The sequence below is a fragment of the Perna viridis genome, chromosome 7 (assembly GCF_037379345.1).
Source record: "Perna viridis isolate PV_CMFRI_1.1 ecotype Kerala chromosome 7, ASM3737934v1, whole genome shotgun sequence".
Lineage (NCBI taxonomy): Eukaryota > Metazoa > Mollusca > Bivalvia > Mytilida > Mytilidae > Perna > Perna viridis.
This window is the reverse complement of record NC_142451.1, coordinates 1,915,881-1,934,427: the sequence shown is the minus strand read 5'-3', so window position 1 is coordinate 1,934,427 and position 18,547 is coordinate 1,915,881. Positions and strand designations below refer to the sequence as shown.

General features: G+C 34.4%; 2 protein-coding genes and 1 pseudogene across 5 annotated transcripts; 1 reads left to right on the top strand and 2 right to left on the bottom strand.

Annotated features, from left to right (window-relative positions):
* The first annotated feature begins 404 nt into the window (after positions 1 to 404).
* LOC148610917 (cholecystokinin receptor type A-like) lies at positions 405 to 4,741 on the top strand. Of its 4 annotated transcripts, none has more exons than XM_088590833.1 (2): positions 405 to 922; positions 3,854 to 4,741. In XM_088590833.1, the coding sequence occupies exons 1-2, from the start codon at positions 769 to 771 to the stop codon at positions 3,952 to 3,954; spliced, it is 255 nt and encodes an 84-aa protein (XP_088446959.1). In that variant the 5' UTR covers positions 405 to 768; the 3' UTR covers positions 3,955 to 4,741. The 4 variants fall into 4 exon arrangements, with proteins under 4 accessions (XP_088446959.1, XP_088446960.1, XP_088446957.1 ...); XM_088590834.1 differs by having other exon boundaries at positions 418 to 922; positions 3,600 to 4,741; XM_088590831.1 differs by having other exon boundaries at positions 441 to 1,771.
* Positions 2,449 to 6,079, bottom strand: LOC148610916 (uncharacterized). The gene is made up of 5 exons (XM_088590835.1): positions 5,927 to 6,079; positions 5,290 to 5,355; positions 4,379 to 4,476; positions 3,222 to 3,317; positions 2,449 to 2,747 (listed from the first exon to the last, which is right to left on the bottom strand). The coding sequence occupies exons 1-5, from the start codon at positions 5,931 to 5,933 to the stop codon at positions 2,622 to 2,624; spliced, it is 393 nt and encodes a 130-aa protein (XP_088446961.1). The 5' UTR covers positions 5,934 to 6,079; the 3' UTR covers positions 2,449 to 2,621.
* Positions 6,080 to 13,968: 7,889 nt separating this feature from the next.
* LOC148610915 (uncharacterized) lies at positions 13,969 to 18,209 on the bottom strand (annotated as a pseudogene).
* Positions 18,210 to 18,547: the final 338 nt, after the last annotated feature.

The window sequence follows — 18,547 nt, the reverse complement described above, 5'->3', positions numbered from 1 at the left end:
ATGCTTATAAATAAGACTGAATATGCTAAACAATTCATCCAATATTCTAAATAACAGAAAAAAGGTTCTCCAGATCAAATTTCTAATTTCCAGTCATGAAGGGACCATGTATAGACCTTGTCGTACCTTTTCATTTCCAATATATCCTTTTTCGCTGAGAAATGTGATGTATGACAATGTTTGTTCATTTACATGCAGCATTAAAATCACATCTGGGACATCGAATAGCAATTACTATCAATACAACAACGCAGTCTACTTACTTAACTCCCTAAACGGAGATCATTCAGCTGTATGATATTGTAATAGCTATTCTGTTACAACGTTTATCTTATTTTATTTCATTCCGATGTAACCCTTTCATACAGTGTTATGCGACACTCTTTTTATCATTTCTTCACTCGGAAGAATTTTCAGAATTTAAGATGATAATCCTTCAGTGGGAAGAATTTGCAATGATAATCTAGGTACTAATACTTAGTAAGGATTGCAAACCTTTTCCGGGGAAGGAGTATGTTGGTGATTGTTTCCGGAAATAAAGGTCTCATGACAATGACAATCCGACCACTTCACAGTGATAGTATCTTCCTGTTAACATCGTGCATCAATGTAGATGTAGGAGAGAGGTGATACGAAATAAAAAAATAAGGACAAGTTTTGTTTCATGTATTATAAGGGTATCTATATTGGTTGTTTTAACAGTATTTTGAGTATACCATACGCATTACTTATCTTGGAGCGAGTTAGTTCTGTTTCTGTACGTACAAAATGGTGAATAGTTCAATGGGAATGATAGGAGACTTCAGTAACCGATCCGTGGTGGGTGTTAACAAGACATTAGAGAATTTCAATGACGAGGAAGCATTACGTCGACTTGCACCAATGATTTACCTTGGTTTGTTAATGTTAGTTGGTGTACCAGGTAATCTATTGGTATTAATTGTATATTCTAACAAGTTCCCCCGAAATACCCACAGAGCTTTCATCGTGGGTTTAGGTATGGCCGATATTCTCGCATGTATAATTACTTTGCCGTTTGAGATTATTGAGATGAGATTCCAGTACATGTTTTATAACGCATGGATATGCAAATTCTTCCGTTCCTGTAATAACCTTTTTGCACTCTCTTCTATATTCATTCTTATGGGATTGTCTGCGGATCGTTACCGCCGCGTGTGCAAACCATTGAAGTTACAAATGACGACATGCCATGCAAAGCTATTCATACTTGGAAGTGCTTGTTTGGCTCTTTTCTTCTCTTGGCCAAATTTTATTATCGCTGGAATACGACTCGTTTATTTAGGACCATTCAATGTTACTGGATATGACTGTTCTTTATCGGACCAATATGCCAGAACAAAATTCCCAACGATTTACGGAGGTGTTTTGTTTTTAATTTTTATCATCTGTATTGTGTCACTGATTGTGATATATTCATTGATTGGTCATCGGGTATTGGGGCATATTCAATTTCGGCGAAAGTTTTCGTCAGTATCTTCATCTAACACCACTAGCACAAACATTGATGATAACAAGGGACAAGGAGAAATGAAAGAAGACGTATTCGAAGACGAAAATCGTAGACGAAGCAAAAAAAAACTTCTTTCCAAAAAATCTAAGAGTAAGAAATCTAGGCACCTACCAACCAATTCATCCAAGAACGACGCGGCAGCTTCCCATAGACTGACTAAAATATCATTCGCCATTAGTCTCGCTTTCATTCTCAGTTATTTGCCGCATCTGATTATTTCACTATTAACTGCAATTAAGGGTAAGTTTCTGTTTCCACCCGGTCCTGTGGTGTCCGCCGTGTTGCCAATAGTTACAAGGTCATTTGCCATTAATAATATAGTGAACCCAATCATTTATGGGTTTATGGACAGAAGGTTCAGGAACGGGATAAAGGTCATGTTCAATAACAAACTTTGTTGTAAATAACGTATGGCGAACTTTTGCAAGTGTATAGAATAAAATAACAGTTGGAAACAAATACGAGAAAGAGTATCGGAGATTCTTTTAAAGGTGCTCGCTGCTCAGTTTAAAAGTGAAAAGGATTTCAAAGGGTTGTGAAATCTTTTAAGATTTTTCATGCTAGAACAATGTGAACAGTAAAAAATCATGGTGTCAGTGTGCTTGTTTTTTGAAATTTTGACGGGAAACTGATTCCCTTGTTTTTTCATAGGTTTTGTTTGATTAAAACACTGAAGAAATAACAATGATTTCATGAAAACTCCACAAATAACATCATAAGTTGCGTTTAATGAAATTATGAAAAGAAAAATGGGGTCACTGGGTAAAAAATATTAATGCTATGAAATTGATAAAACCAGTCGAGATGAGTCCGAAAATCTTACAAAAATGGCTGCACATGACCATCGAACATCCTTATTGTTTCTAAAAAAAATAACTTCGCCGCAACCCGACTGTTACAGTAAGCAACAAATAACATAGAAAGACCACATTTATTGAATATTGGTTTCTAATACACTGTAAGGACGGACAAAGTCAATCATTAAATTAATTGGAGCATATTTACAAAAAACGATCATCATCTGTACCAATAACTAATGGTTAACTAAAAGGAAGAAACTGTTTCGCCGTCTCTATTGTATATATCTTTATTATAGTCCCCAGTTTATCCCACCCCCGCTGCTGCTAAATACGTTGGCATTTGGCGTGGACTGTACGTTATAGCCTTGCATCTGTAATGATTGGGCAACATTGGGTGCGTATCCTGGGGGTGGAGGCTGAAATAGGAAACAGATTTACTACTAGAGTAGTCTTTGCCATTTCACCGCAGTCTTTAACATATATATGAAGATTTCAATTTGATGGAGAAGTTCTTCATAGTGAAAGTTCAAGTTATATAAAAAAAGTATGGAATCTTTAAAGATTCATGGATCTTCATTATGGCTGTTTTCCATTTTGTTAGTTGGTTTTGTTTATGTCTTAGTCTTTGTATTTTGCTTTTTACGTTTTAAACTTATACAGGCGGGCGTTGCCTACAACTATCCAGGCCTTTTTGATGGATCGTAAGTTCTGACGACGGTGTTGTTTTTAAGCAAAAAGTATTCTATCCGCCGAACTTTCGAGAAGTACCAACCTCGAAGTCAATGACAATTACCTATTTTAAACAGCATTCTATTTGAAAGTGAACCGCTGTTTTTCATAAGTTAAAAACGAAGTTTTATCAAATGAAGGGACTGAAACTGTCTACTTACAGGCACGTTCCCTGGTCTTGGAGCCGGGTATGTGTTTTGAGGAGTCTGAACAACCAGTGTCTGTCCATTCATCTGTGGGGAACATTGTGTCTGATTCTGTAAAAAAAATATTTTCGAGCTAAATTTGTATACTTTATGAAATTTGTTGCCCAATGTGAAATTTTAAATAACAGAAGTTTATACATAGTAAAAATTAATGATCACCGCTTATCAAAAACGTAAAACGCCAACAATCAATTGAAGGGAAGATTCATCCCTCTTTATTCTCCCCTCTCTGTATTGTCTTGAATCATTTTTAATACTTAAATTATTGTCCCTTATTTCTCAGGGGAATTGACTGATTTTACCTACAAAAATAGCCCTATTTTCATTCTACAGGAGTCATTTCCAGCAGCTTGGAAAGAAATGAAAACAAAAGGGGGCTTCTGAAGACCTTTCGGTGATTTCTGCAAGTATTTACTATTTTTGATTTAGGTAATACGCTGGTGAATCTGTTGCGTTTCATTATATCCGCTCTTTTTTCCATGAAAACAAACATTTTACAGTCCAGTTACTAATACTCGAAATCGAAAAAGGAGCCTTTCCCTCCATGAATACAGACATTGTACCAAATTGTTATTAATCTTTTTTAGTTATCGTACGGCATTTGGACAGGCGGACGGACATAATAAGGGAAGAACTGAACTCTAATTATAATTGTAATGTATATAGTTTACATATAGAATATACTTAGGCATCGACCATTTTTATACTGAGGGGGCTGAGATTATTTCGAAAAAAAAATTATTTCGAATGTGAGCCAAAAAATAATTTTACTCAGCCATGGACAGAAAAAAAAGAATAATTCAATATTTTCCTCATCACTTTTTTTCAAATATGTTTTTAACTCTGGCTGCTGCTGAAAAATATAGATTTGCGTTTGCATGAAAAAAATCTAACTAAACGTAAAATCCCAGGCCCCCTCGAGAAGAAAATGGCCTGTACATTATATCATTCAACAATCTCTCATATATTTTTTTAGATATGTGCATACAATGCTAATGTAATATTTGTTCTATGCAGATTTTAAATATGTATGTTTGTGTGTGTTGATACTATAATGAAATATTGAATATGAATCATACCAGAGGATAAATAAACTTGTGACATTAACTTACTGCAGAATATGGCGGTGGTTGTTCCACTGGAGCGGAGTTATACATTGGTGGTTGGTAACATTGTGGTTGCACCGGAACACCTGGAGCAGGCTGGATATCTGTAATCAAGCTCACAATGTCATTTAGTTAGCCATAAATGTAATTAAAAATACTGTCATTGGAAATAAGTCCCGGGGATAAATTTTTAACATTTATAATGAGTAGTACAAACATCGAAAGTTGTAGAATTTTACACTGACATAGTTATTTACGTATTTTTCATTATTTCTTTTCATTGTAGACATCGTAGAATTTGTTCTCGTTATTGTTTATTCTGCTCATGATAACAATCTCTGTTGAATTAAAAATCAATGAGTATTCGTATTCTGAAAGATGTGTTTACGATCAATGGAAGCCTTTTGGTGATTTCTGTAAGTATTTACTATTTTGTGGAGTTTGCGACATATCTGTTCCTTTATTATTCTAATTTAAAAGTAGAAAAACAAAAATAAGAATCTTCATGAAAGCACTGGTGTCATTCCTCAGTTTAAAACTGTATCTTATCACGGTAAGTTAGAACTGCATCTAATGACGATTATAAAGAATTAAGTCCAATTACGGTAGTTAAAAACTGAGGAGTCTTATGACGATATTTCAGAAATAAGTCTAATGATGACAATTTAGAACTACGTCTATACACTGAGTTCGGTTGGTTTTATGCGCGGAATTAGTCAAATTTATCATTATTTAAGGCGGCCCTTCATTGTTCATTCTATTTCAGGAGCCCCTCAAATATTTTTCGACCTTCATGCCCAATTCGATTTGTTTGGATCGCGGTCTCAAAATCAAATTGTGGAAGTCCATAAATATTTACGGACCCACTTAAATAATGACGAGTATGAATAATTCCGCACCTTTGAGGTATCACTTACATGGCTGAGCTTGGACGTACTGCTGCACTGGGTAACCCCCAGGACCAAAGTTTAATTGTTGATTACCTAAAATGTAACTTCAACATATTAACAGATATTTCAAACAACATAATCAGTGGTAGACATAAATATACGACTGGAGCATACCTGATCAGGATTATACCTACTCCAGCAGTGCTAGAGTTTTTCTGGCAAGCTATTTTCTGACTTGGTGCCATTTTACTCCAGCAGTGCTAGAGGTTGTCTGCTCAGCTATTTTCTGACTTGGTGCCATCCTATGGAGGAACAGAATTCCAACCTCTTACGTTGATGGAGTAGATTATGCCCCGAATTGTGTATACGGGTGTGAGAAATTCTTGATCAGCCCTGCCCCCTGCCCGCCCAGGACTCTATGTTGAAGTGGTACATCTAAACTTCAGTGCGAGAAATCTTCAAGAATCGATTTTTAGGGCACCATTTTTAGTTGTCTCACGTGAAAGGAATGGTGCTATTTACACTATATCTATCATTAGGGGTTGATAATCATATTTCACTGTACATCAAAAATATAAAAAATAAACTGTTAAAATATAAGAAAGAAACAAAGTAAGTATTTATCGTACTATAATAATGTAAAGTTTGGTTATATTTTACTTACGAGACATGGCCGACTGTGTATTGACTGTTTACCAATCAATTGACGACTGACCCATGACTAGTGACCAGTACAGGTACAATAATAATTAAAAATACCTGTAGTTCGATCGGTATATTTATACATGTTATACGGGTGAATTACGTCTTCCAAATATCACACTTTCTGACCTATTGATGAATTTGGTCTTTGTTTCGTAATGGCTTCTCGTACAGTGAGAAGTCAACTAGGGATTTCACACGATCGACGTGAAAAGGAAAAAAAAGATTTTAAATGAATCCAAATATTTTAGTGTTTATTTTCATTCACTGTATTTAAAAAAAAAAAACAAGTCTGAGTAAAAGAATCATTTAATATTTCCGGAGATACACATGCAATGGCATCATATCTGATGCATTCGGAATCGTCTCGAGCTAATTGTACCAATCGAAACATCACTCGACCTTTTCCGTGGTTAGGCCAAGTGATGTCACGATTGGTGCTTGTACATGTATATGCTAGGTGAAGCTAGAGATAACTGCAATATCCAATTATGCCAAAAAGAAAGGGACAGCTCGGATCGACAACCACCTCGTCGTTTATGATTTCAGTTTTTTCGGTTTCATAAAAAATTTTCAGGAATGAAAATACAATTGTCGGTGGAGCTTTGTGAAATGAAGCAATTTGAATCTGTAGAGAAACTGTCTTCGAATGAAACATTCATACGGAAACAGTACGCACTGACAAATAATATATATAAAACGTCTCAGAATGTGACGACTCTATTCGCTACACTGCTCCATCGAATCAAATTGATACAGGGAAGATAATGTAAACGTATAGAAAGGTCTACTCCAGCAGTGTTAAAGGTTGTCTGGCAAGCTATTTTCTGACTTGGTGCCATCCTTGGAATTGCAGCCTTTAGGAGTAAGAAAGGTCTGATAATTCCCAACGATGTTATAACTGTCAAATTTGCTATGCAAATTTTTGGTCGTTCTTTCCGCGGGACTCGAACTCTTACCGCTGTGACATCTATGGCAACACCGCCTGCACAAAGTCCAGCGCCCTAGACCACTCGGCCAGCTAGGCTATATTAAAATATAGTTTTCGCTGGCCGGGTCATTCTCCTCGTAGGATTAATCTAGGGCTGTAACTTAGTACACAATGTGTGGTAGTATGGGAAAGTTCATTTAGGTGTTATTATGTAGGATAGAGTATTTCGGTAGCCTCGGTTGACGTTGTTGTTTCTACCATAGCGTGGTTCAAGAAGTCTGCGGAGAAATGAAATTATGGACTCGGGAAGACGATACACTTTACCAAAGAACAAGAGTATCTTTCCGAAGATGAAACTATTCGTCGAGAACCAACCCAGTAGCGACAGACACATATTGGTTCTTGTAACTCAAGGTAAGTTCTGTATATCAAATAGCACAAATTGTATAAGCATATTGTTTTATGAGAAGATTTTTCTTTTTGGTGATGTATCAAAGATTTACGAAGGAGACACACTGACACTTAAAGCCGACGTTCTACCAAGTGATATAAAAGAGTACTCAAATATCACTGTATTATAAACAGAGGGAGCCACCATTACACTTCCCTGGCCTGCCCACCTAAAAGATATATATTCGGGCCAATCAGCAAGATTTTTCGAAGTGCACTAAACAGGTTTTGTTTTGGTATTACCGAAAACTATATAAGTTATTTAGCTCTCAATTCATATGTTGGTAGATATCAAAAACACAAAACATCTCGTGATTCTATCTTTTCGTATTTTTGCCCCCCCCCTAAATAAGGCCGTTTGAAAAAGAAATATTTTCAAAACAATGATATAATATAAAATCATCCCGCAATTGATGTTGAATAGTAACCAGACATTAGGTCATATTACGAAATTTGTGGTATAAAAAAAATAATAACACAAATCATCAGAAAGTCTCCTCTTTATAACAAGCAGACGTAATCAAAATATAATCAAAGTGCTGAGGCACTGAGTCAAGGAAGACCTCAAAGTAATAAATTGTTTGTTTGTTGGGGTTTAACGCTCGAGCAGCAATATTTCAGCTATATTCAGGCGACGAAGTAATAAAAAATATTCATGTAACCAAATTGTAAGCTAAATAAAACTTAGTCCTTTTAAAGAATAACCATTTGTTTTAACGCAGTGTATATTTATACAGTACGTTTATCAATATATATTTTTGGGTCTTTTTTTTCTATTTTTGCTTTTGGTATTCCTGGCTGTACACGTACGTTGATGTCCTCAAATTTCCTAACACTTGAATCAGTATTTCTTACTAAATATGAATTCCACTGAGAATCACTGACTATCAATATTCGATGAATTTTCAAAGTAATATTGGACCCATACCTTGAAATTTTGGTTTGGAGATGCATGAAGTAGAAATGAATCCTGCAGACTTGAGGAAGTTGAACAAATGCCCAATCTCAAGGGAGAAAGCAAAAAACTTTTCCTTGCTTGTGCTCATTTTGATGTAGAATTTTTTGTAATAAATTAAAACTAAAATTTGCCCTTGTTCTTGTTGTCTAGGTCAGGCTATGGTATGTACAATAAATGATTACCTTTCTCTCGGAATTTTTCTGTTCAAACAAGGATAAAAACTCTTGTTGTAAAAATTACTGTGTAGTTTAAAGATCATTAAAATAAAAACAACTTTGTAGCCCATAGATTTGAGCAATTTAAGATTCCAATTACTTAAAGTTGGAAAGTCAATGGTATTTTGGTGAATGCAGGGAATATGATGTCTTAATCACACTTGCACTTTGAGTATAAATCCGTCTTTTTTTCTCTCCAAAACAAAAAAAGTTACTAGTGAACCCATACCTCATGAGTACCACTTTTTATGGTGAATCACTATTTGCTGAGTGTTTTATACCTGTCTGCCTTCAATAATGTATGTGCATTTCTTTCACATTTTTCTGAGTGATTGTTTCACAAGTATGTATAAGATTACAATTCAAGTAACTTTTATGTTTTGCAAATATATAAGTGCTAATGTTTTTTTTTATAGTTTTTTATTAAAAGATGTTGACATATACATTTACAGCTGCTTCATGCTAAACATACATGTACCACACTTGAGAATCTAAAACTTTGTTTCTTGCTTAAATAGTGTCCCAGCACAGAAATGGTCTGTTTTACTTTTGCTTTCTTCTCACTTCATCTAGTGATAACCACTGAAAAGAAATGAACGAAAAAAAATCATAACAGTGTCTGATATCTGCAAAATGTTACAATGTAAATTAATGAAAATATACATGTATTTTAACCATATGATATGAAGAAACCTCCTATTGTTGGGAAATATTGTTACATGTACATATAATTTCGTGCAAATCAGGCAAAAATAAAGGTTGGGTGATTATAGCAGTACCAGGTTATTACTCCTTTTGAAACCACCTGGTCAATATTCCCAAAGTGATCAATACCGGTCGATTGAAAATTTGCAAACAATATTTCTGTCATTATTCGTAGTTTTTGTCCTACATTAAAAATGTTAATATAGTATATATCTACTATATTTCAGTGTTCTAAGGTTTTATTCTTTTAATATCTCTATCAGCTGTATTAATTAAAAAAAATGAACATTTCTTTCTATAAAATAATTCAAATTTATCTGAAATAACATAACAAACTTTACAAAAATGTACAGTGTATTTCATGAGCACATCTTTGTTTCAATAACTATTAATAACAGGTAACATACATATAAGTAAAAGTAGAACATGTTACTTTTCACCTGTCATTGTTAAAACATCATCCCCTCATAACAAGATAGATCATAAAAAGTGGTTTGAAGTGATGAGTTTAAAAGTCATTTCATTTAGCCGACAAAAACCTTCTAAATACAGAAAATGGAAAGCTTTACTAAGGATATTGCTTTAGGGCTTCTTCGATATATGATTTTAGCTACCTGCTGATTTATAGTGATGTTTGGACTCCAATTTCAAAATCTCTGGATCAATACCTGAATGTTGATTTATCTATGAGCAATTAATGTCACATTGTAAAGTAGAAAACAAATTAGATACATGTATTACTATATTACAAATATCATAATTTCATGTATGAAATCTTTAATTGATACATATGCAAGTAACCATAGTTAGAGTACATGCACATATATTTTTAAAGTTTTCAGTGTAAATTTCTCGTTCACAGACATACAAATGTAAACTGCAAATTTTGCTAAGAAATATGACTACACTGTTCTACACTAGCAATAAAAACAGTATACCTATCACCAGTTTTGAAAATTTTAAATACCTGTGTACATACAAAGTATATGAATAAATATACCTTCAACACTTACCTAGTGCATTGTACATGTAAGAATGTCCATGAAAATCAGATCTTAGAAAAGGTCAACTTTTGGTAGCCTCGATATCCAACACAATTTCAATGCACTTCCATGGCCACAGAATTTCTAACATAACTGTCTTTCTTGTGTCATGAAAATCTTGTGTCTCACTTTATGATCTGCATTGTAAATAAATGTATCTGGTATATCTTGACAATGTACTAAAAAGAAACATTTTGATAATCAGTTACGACTTACATGGATATAATACACATGTACATGGTATTACTATTTCTTTAAATTCCATGCTGAATAGTGCATGCCAAAATCTGTATCAAATGCAGTATCAACAGGAGACTCCTATATCAACTCAAGGACGGCTGGGCCACTGGCCCGCGGTATGATATAGGTCGAGGGTTGACTCTGCATATCAAACAGATTTTTGCATGTCATGTTCATTCTTTCTTATATTTTATCTATACAAAATATACTTCAATTGTGTTCTGTGCAAGGTGTGATATATGATATGCAATATATATATGTCTAGGGGTGTGAAATAGGGTATGCCATATAGGTCCATGGGCGTGATATACAATATGCGATATAGGTCTAGGCTGTGATATAAGGTATGCAATATATGTCTGTGGGTGTGATATATAGGGTACTTGAAATGGGTTTAGGGGTGTAATATATGGTATGCGATGTTGGTCTAGGGGTGTACGATAGAAGTCTAGGGGTGTGATATACAAAAGGCAATAAAGGTCTAGGGGTGTGATATAGGGTATGCCATATAGGTCCATGGATGTGATATACAGTATGCGATATAGGTCTAGGCGTGTGATATAAGATATGCAATATATGTCTATGGGTGTGATATATAGGGTACTTGAAATGGGTTTAGGAGTGTGATATATGGTATGCAATATTGGTCTAGGGGTGTACGATAGAAGTCTAGGGGTGTGATATACAGAATGCAATATAGGTCTAGGGGTGTGATATAGAATGCAATATAGGTGTAGGGGAGTGATATACAGTATGAGATATGTCTAGGAGAGTGATGTATGGTATGTGATACAGGTCTAGGGGTGTGATATAGGGTATGCGATATAGGTCCATGGGTGTGATATACAGTATGCGATATAGGTCTAGGCGTGTGATATAAGATATGCAATATATGTCTGTGGGTGTGATATATAGGGTACTTGAAATGGGTTTAGGAGTGTGATATATGGTATGCAATATTGGTCTAGGGGTGTACGATAGAAGTCTAGGGGTGTGATATACAGAATGCAATATAGGTCTAGGGATGTGATATACAATATGATATATGTCTAGGAGTATATACGGTATGTGATACAGGTCTAGGGATGTGATATAGGGTATGCGATATAGGTTTATGGGCATGATATAGGGTATGCGATAAAGGTCTATGGTCGGTGTGGAAGATTGGATTTTAGGAACATGTACATGTGCAAGTGTATGTGTAATATTATAGTTGATGTGTCCACTCGCATCCCAGGGACATTACTTTATTTCACTTGACACCCCTCCTTTTTGATAGTTCAAGATCACCTACCGAATGTGTTGAATATGCCACATGATCTCCTTTCATCCTTACCATTGAAACAGAGACATTGTTCATGTCTCTGCTTTGAAATCATAATAATTTAACAATTCTGTTTATTTTCTATTTTAAATACTTCTTTGTTTGCTACATGTATGTACATGTGCGTTTACCATTTTATATTATTTATGTACATGTACATGTAGTAATTAACATTTATGTACACAGTGCGTGCATTTTATGTACAGAAGTTAAATTCTTGGGATCAAATTAATCACACATGAAATTTTACAATAAAAGGATTGATTGATTGATTGTTGGGGTTTAACGTCCGAGCAGCAATATTTCAGCTATATTCAGACAATGAAAATGAAATGGATGATAAAATGAACATGAATGATGATGAAATGAAAAAAAGGGATGGGACAAAAGGATAATAGGGTCGACAAATTTAGATTGCCACTAGAAAAAGGGAAGGATGGGTAATGTCGGGCAATTTAGCCTTCTGTGGCGGAACGCAAAGGTTCCTACTCCTATCGAATATCACAGCAGGGTTCTTTAACGTGCAAGGAACGTGGCATCTTTCCCAACACGGTGCACCACTATGGTTTGCGGTCAGGTTTTCCGTATTATAGCCTGACAACCCTAGTATGTAACGCGCCAGGTGTACCCCATTCCACCACCTGGGGCACACATCCCAGTTGCTCTGTGGGCAGAGCGCCTAGCCCCCGTCTAGGTTTCTGAGCACTATTTAGTCGCCTTTTACGACAAGCTTAGCGCTGCTGAAGGCCTATTCTTTTAACACCCGGACCTGCACGGGGCTCCAATAAAAGGAGGGCGCCAACCCTATGCACCCTCCCCTGGATCCGCCACTGTAATCTTTACTTACTACACAAAAAGGTTACATTGCAGCTCCGAAAATCCGTCATTAGAAGCTACCGACATCTCATTAAAAAGATCAGATCGAGAGAAACAAATTGGCAAATCTCGACTGAGCTTTCCTCCCTGCGAATGTTCGGGTCAATTTGACAAAATAGTCCAGCTCTCTGCGTCAAAATAGTTAATATCATATAATCATTGAAATCTTGCAGTTCTACATATATTAAATAGCTTTAATATCGTTGCACGCCCATGTCGCACATAAAGTAAACATCACATATTTGACATGGAGTATGGCGGCGGAGCGATATCTTAATGCAAACTTTGCAAGGAGAATAACCCGCGGAGTATAATTTTGGTAGTTACATGTTGAAATGTCTACCTTGGTTACGTAATTTGGTTGCCGACGATCTCTAAGTCAAGTTCATAAATAGACTTCCTTGACAAAAATGGATTCAGGCAGTGAACAGGAAAAATGCTTGCAAATAAGATAACGTTCGATTGTCAATTAAAAAAAAGTAAAACGTGATTTGAAAACGTTATGGTGCACTATACAGTTATATTAAGGTGCACTGTTTCGCACACCAAGTTACCCCGGTCAAATTTTGTAAAACTTAAAATTAAAATTTCATTTTGACCTACAATACAACAGATTATTAAATATGTTTTCATCGAGAAGGAGTTTCTCATTCTGATCTTGTCTTTACTAGCCAATCATTCTAATTGTATACAATTAAGAAGAAACTACAAAATGGCATAATATGAAAGTTTAAATACTTATTAGATATATCATACATTTATGTAACAATTTTGAGAAAACATGGTAGATTCAAACATTGCTATTATTATTATGTGTTGTACTTCAATGTTACTTTTTGACAAATTGATTTTCATTTGCTTGTATAGTATGATTATATTTGATTTATTACCTGTCTAATAAATTGGTAATTTGAACAAATTGTTATAATTTTTGTCAAGGGCAACATCAAGTCAATTATACTCGGCGTCACATAAATAACATACTGTTAAAATTTGAATAAAAATATTTTCTGCGACTTTATTGACATCTACCGTCGTTTAAATTGTCTTAAATGACTTGCTCATTCGTTTAGCCAAAAATCTACATACATTTTATTGCCATTGATACTATGAGATACAGTCTCCCCAAGTTTTTCAAACCCTTCAAACTTCCTGCCATGTGTAAAATCAAAAGTTGTTGTGTCTTCTAAAATTGGTGATATGACATTTTTGTCCTCTTGTGACACTGTCCTACGATGTTTAGATGATCTCTCTCTTATTCCTTAAGATTTCCCAATATTTTCAGCTATATCAGCAATAGCGCCACCTGCTCCAGAAGCTCTCTGGATGGCCTTTTTTGTTTTGTTGGCCCCTAACTGTTTAATAAGAGTTTTCTGGTTGCAAACTGAATGCTCTTGTAGGAGGTCGCTTTCAACATTGTTGTTATGGCCTCCACGAACATTGACAAAAGAACCTTCTAACGCTCGCAATTTCTGTAATGGGGATAACAAACATTCCACCTGAATACAGTAGTTGATAAATTCAAATAAATATTTTGACAATGATGAATGCTTGTAAAAATATGGCAAGGACAACAGCAAATTTGGCACTATCATTGTAATATCTCCCTCCCTTGCCATACGATTGAATGATTCAATATGCATAAACCACTGTGCCAAGTTGTTGAAGTAGTTATACACTTCGTCTTTTTCGGTTGTAGTAACATGATCACAAATTGGTGCAATATAGTTGTACTTTCTTAAAAAGAGATCCAGAAGTTCATCTAAGATTTCCAGTTTGCTGTCATTATCATTGATTTCAATCTCTCCTATTTCAGGGAGCATTGCCTTCCATTGAGCAGTAATAACCTCCTCACCAACCAGTTGGAGGAAGGCCATATGGGACTTAAAATGGCCTTTGACTTTTCCGGAAATGTCTGATCTTTGGAGTTTGGCTTTAAAGAAAGCTAAACTGCCTACAGTTCTAAAGCTAATTGGGCTGTAGAGAGCTTTATACAGCTTCTGAAAGGGATTAGAGGTATGATTAAGCATAAGTGGTTTTGATTTTTTCGGTTAAAAGTACTGATTTGAGGTAAACCTACTTATCTCCTAGTTGTTCAGTTGAAATTGCTTTTGTTCATCTTTTCATATTACTTTTAGAACACAGTTTTATTAATTGTTATTTTACATCATACAAAAACATTTCAGAGGTTTAATGTTTTGACTTATAAAAAAACATTAATGATTTCATCTTGTACCCTGGATAGTGTCACCATTTTTATACCCCCTGCAAACAAAGTTTAGGCGCTAAATAAGAATCTATCCATCTGTTTGTCCACATTTTTTGTAAGCGCAACTTCTTCTGAATGCTCATTAGATTTTAATGAAACTTTACAGGAAGGTATAGATTATAAGTAGATGTACATGAACTTGAAGGAATATAATTACTGTCAAAGGCTTCCAAAGGGATATAATCTAAATTAAGGGTTTCACATGTTAAAACATTGTACATGAAACCATTCAAGGGATTTTTATGAAAGTTTATAGGAAGGTTGGACATGATGGAGATGTGCAGGGGGTATTCTTGCTCACAGTATTGCAAGTTTTACCATGTTTTCTTTAAACTTTAGTGAATGGTTTGTGGCATTGAAATCCTGAATCAGATTTTGTTTTTTGGAAAAAGGACTGGAGTTTTTCTAAATAGTTTAAGTGTGTAGTATTGACAATATGCTCACTATAGTTCTTGTAAGTAAATATGCAAATTTGTGCAATTTCAGGATGTTGCATTTGGTTTAAGAAAAACATGAAAAAAATTTTCCCATACCTCAAGCAAATCCTGTTTAACATGCCAAAGCTCCACAACAATAGGATCTAGATCCTCAAATCTTCTCTTCCAATCAGGTGATAAACCTCTTAATGCCTTTGCCTCCTTTAATCTAATTCTTGTTAGCTGATCTCCTCCCAAATTACTTTATATTGTTTTAATTTATCATCAGAGCCTATATCAAGTAAGACAAAAACGAATCAGTATTTTAAAGAAATTTAATTTTGAAAAAAAATTTATGTCCCAAATTTTTCTACCAGATTAGATTTATTCTGAGAGATAATAAAAACAAATTAAACGGCTAATGGATAAGTGAAAATTATTTTAACCACTAGATCTTTTTGGAACCACAATGCAGATGAAGATAGAAATACCAGGGTGCGATTCATACCTTTTTAAATATGTTCATGCAACAGTATAGGAACACTTCATGGATGCAACACCTTGACCGCTTGAGGAAATTCTTATTAAAGAGAAAAAGAACATTTGTTGTACCATTTTGTTTGGACTCACAAAGAATGTGTGAATCAAAACATCACTAAGCATTTGGGAAATAAAACTTAGATGTCTGTAGTTGTGACAATTACCATTGGCTTCTGTGAATAATTGTGTGATTATCTTTTCATATTCATCCATGATCTTAAGACAGTCTTCATGCTTTGCCTCATTTGCATCTATTATGGGCAGCTGTGATGTAATACTCTTCTTTGACATATAAGCATGGTAGTCATGTTTTTTTCTCTTGACGTCTGCCATCCATTTACAATCTTCCAAATGTTCACTTAATATTCCTGCGATAATTGACTGAAACATATGGAAAAAGGAAAAATAATTTTTTGATCTAAGTTTAATTCTTTCAGTCTGTGCCAAAAACTTTTTAAGCAACTAGTTTAAAGGGCTAGTATACAAAATTTTTCATCTGTCCCAAATCTCATTTACTAAGACTATACATTTACAATTTTTTTTTTATATTTTTTAGGAAAAGTTGCGAGGAGTTGATTGAATTGTGTCCGAAATAAATTAAAGCGCTGAATGATGAATATTATATATATTATTTATTAAAAAAAAGGTATTATTTCTCTACTAGTCCAAAAGAAAATCGCCAGTACGAATCGAAATCAACTGGCCTTGGACATTAGACTACTCTTTTAGTGTATTTAATATTTAACTCGTGTTTTTTGCCACATTTGGTTTTCTGATGAAAATTTTTAAAACTTAAAAATGTGTTCATCTGATCAAAAGATGACAGTGTTACCAGAGAAAAGTTACTTATAAATGCAGAGAAAACGTATTTATAATTCCATTTCCGATTCATTTGCATTATGAAATATTCAAAGTATCTTAATGTATCTGTTCTTTTCTTTCATTCACACCTTATAAGAGTTTACAATGTTTGCTTTCTGTTGACGGTTCAATGAAATGTTGTCTGGGGTTATTTCAGGAATATTTGGTGGAATATTAGATATAGATTCATTGGCCAACCTAGGAAAGATAATATTGGAAGCAAACAAACGGAGATCCAAATTTTTCTTGGTAGAAGTTACAATGTCTTTCCTAATATAGACATCTAGGTTGTCTCCAGTAATCTTGGTTTTCTTTTAACATTTGCACAATCTTTTCTTTACTTGCAACTGCAGCTTCATCCTGAAGTCTTAGCTTGGAAGATGTGGATAGGGTGATTCCAAAATGTGCTAGTTTCGTTAAAGCCTGAAACATGTAGTTTTGTGTTATTGGTAATTGTAAAATATTCCGTTCATCCCATATCGTTATGTTTATTTGAAAACTGACCTAATTACCACAGCTGCAGTTCTGATTAATTTTAACTTCTTAGGTCCACAGAATATCACACTGACTGCATAAAGATACTATAACTATATTAATATAATTTGCTTAATTTTCTTAACTTGTTTCAGGTTTTCTAATTGACTTTGACGTATTTAATTATTCTTAATTTTTTTAAGTACAAATTGCATCATAGGTTTGCCATGTAAGACATATTGATGATAGAAATTTTTAGCCACCGTTTTATTTATTTACCGTATCTTGGCCTCTTAGACATACTGAAGACAGACACCTTTGTCAGCCCGACAACATGTGGTCTTTGAAACATTATAATGCCATATACTGCTGATAATGGCGCCAACAAGGAAGGAGTGGCTTTTCCAAAAGCTAGAACCAGAACTTCAAAAAGTGAAGGTACCCTACATGAAACAAAGTTAATTCAAAAAGTTTTGTTGATTTTCATGCTCCACAGCTGAAAAATGGGCAGCATGTTTTCACAGAATACCTTAAAAACAAAAAAATTGGAAGTTTAGGAAAGTGTATATATTCATGAATTGGGAAGCTCCCTATAACTATTTTATAACTTTCATTCTTTAAGAGTACTTTTGTTAAACATGTGCAATCATTGACTGAGGTTCAAACAATGTTATGTTTGTGACATCTCAAAAAGCTCTATGATTCAGCCAAAGAAGGTGAATAGCTTACAACTTGAATGTTTCAATATAATGTTTGTACAGTGTATTGATAAGACATACTTTTCTTCTAATTCTTCTACAATATCAGCAACTAAATCCCTCTCTGGGTCTTGCAGCTCTATCAGTGGTCTACATTTTGCCAAAACACTGTTCTTCGTCACTTTTTTTAGTTGGCTACTCAACAAACTTTCACAACGATGACTGTTACTGTGTATTTTTTTCATTTTTTCAACAAGTATATTTTTTTTTGTCATTCTCACAAGCATTTTCTTCTTCATCTTGATTAGGGTTTATAACCTGAAATGCTTATTTGATAAGATGAAGGAATGAGGTATTTGAAAAAAATGTAGATTGATGAAAAACTTTATTGTACCGTATAGTGTACATGTATGGAGATCTGAAAGAAAAAAAAAGATTTTATGAGTTCTGTTAATTAAGGAATGTTTCTAATGTTTCAAAAGGATATATGAAATAACATTATTTGTGATTGTTTACACTTAGATTCTGGTTATGAAAATTATGAATTGGCATAAAACATGTTATTTTGTAGAACTTGTTCAAA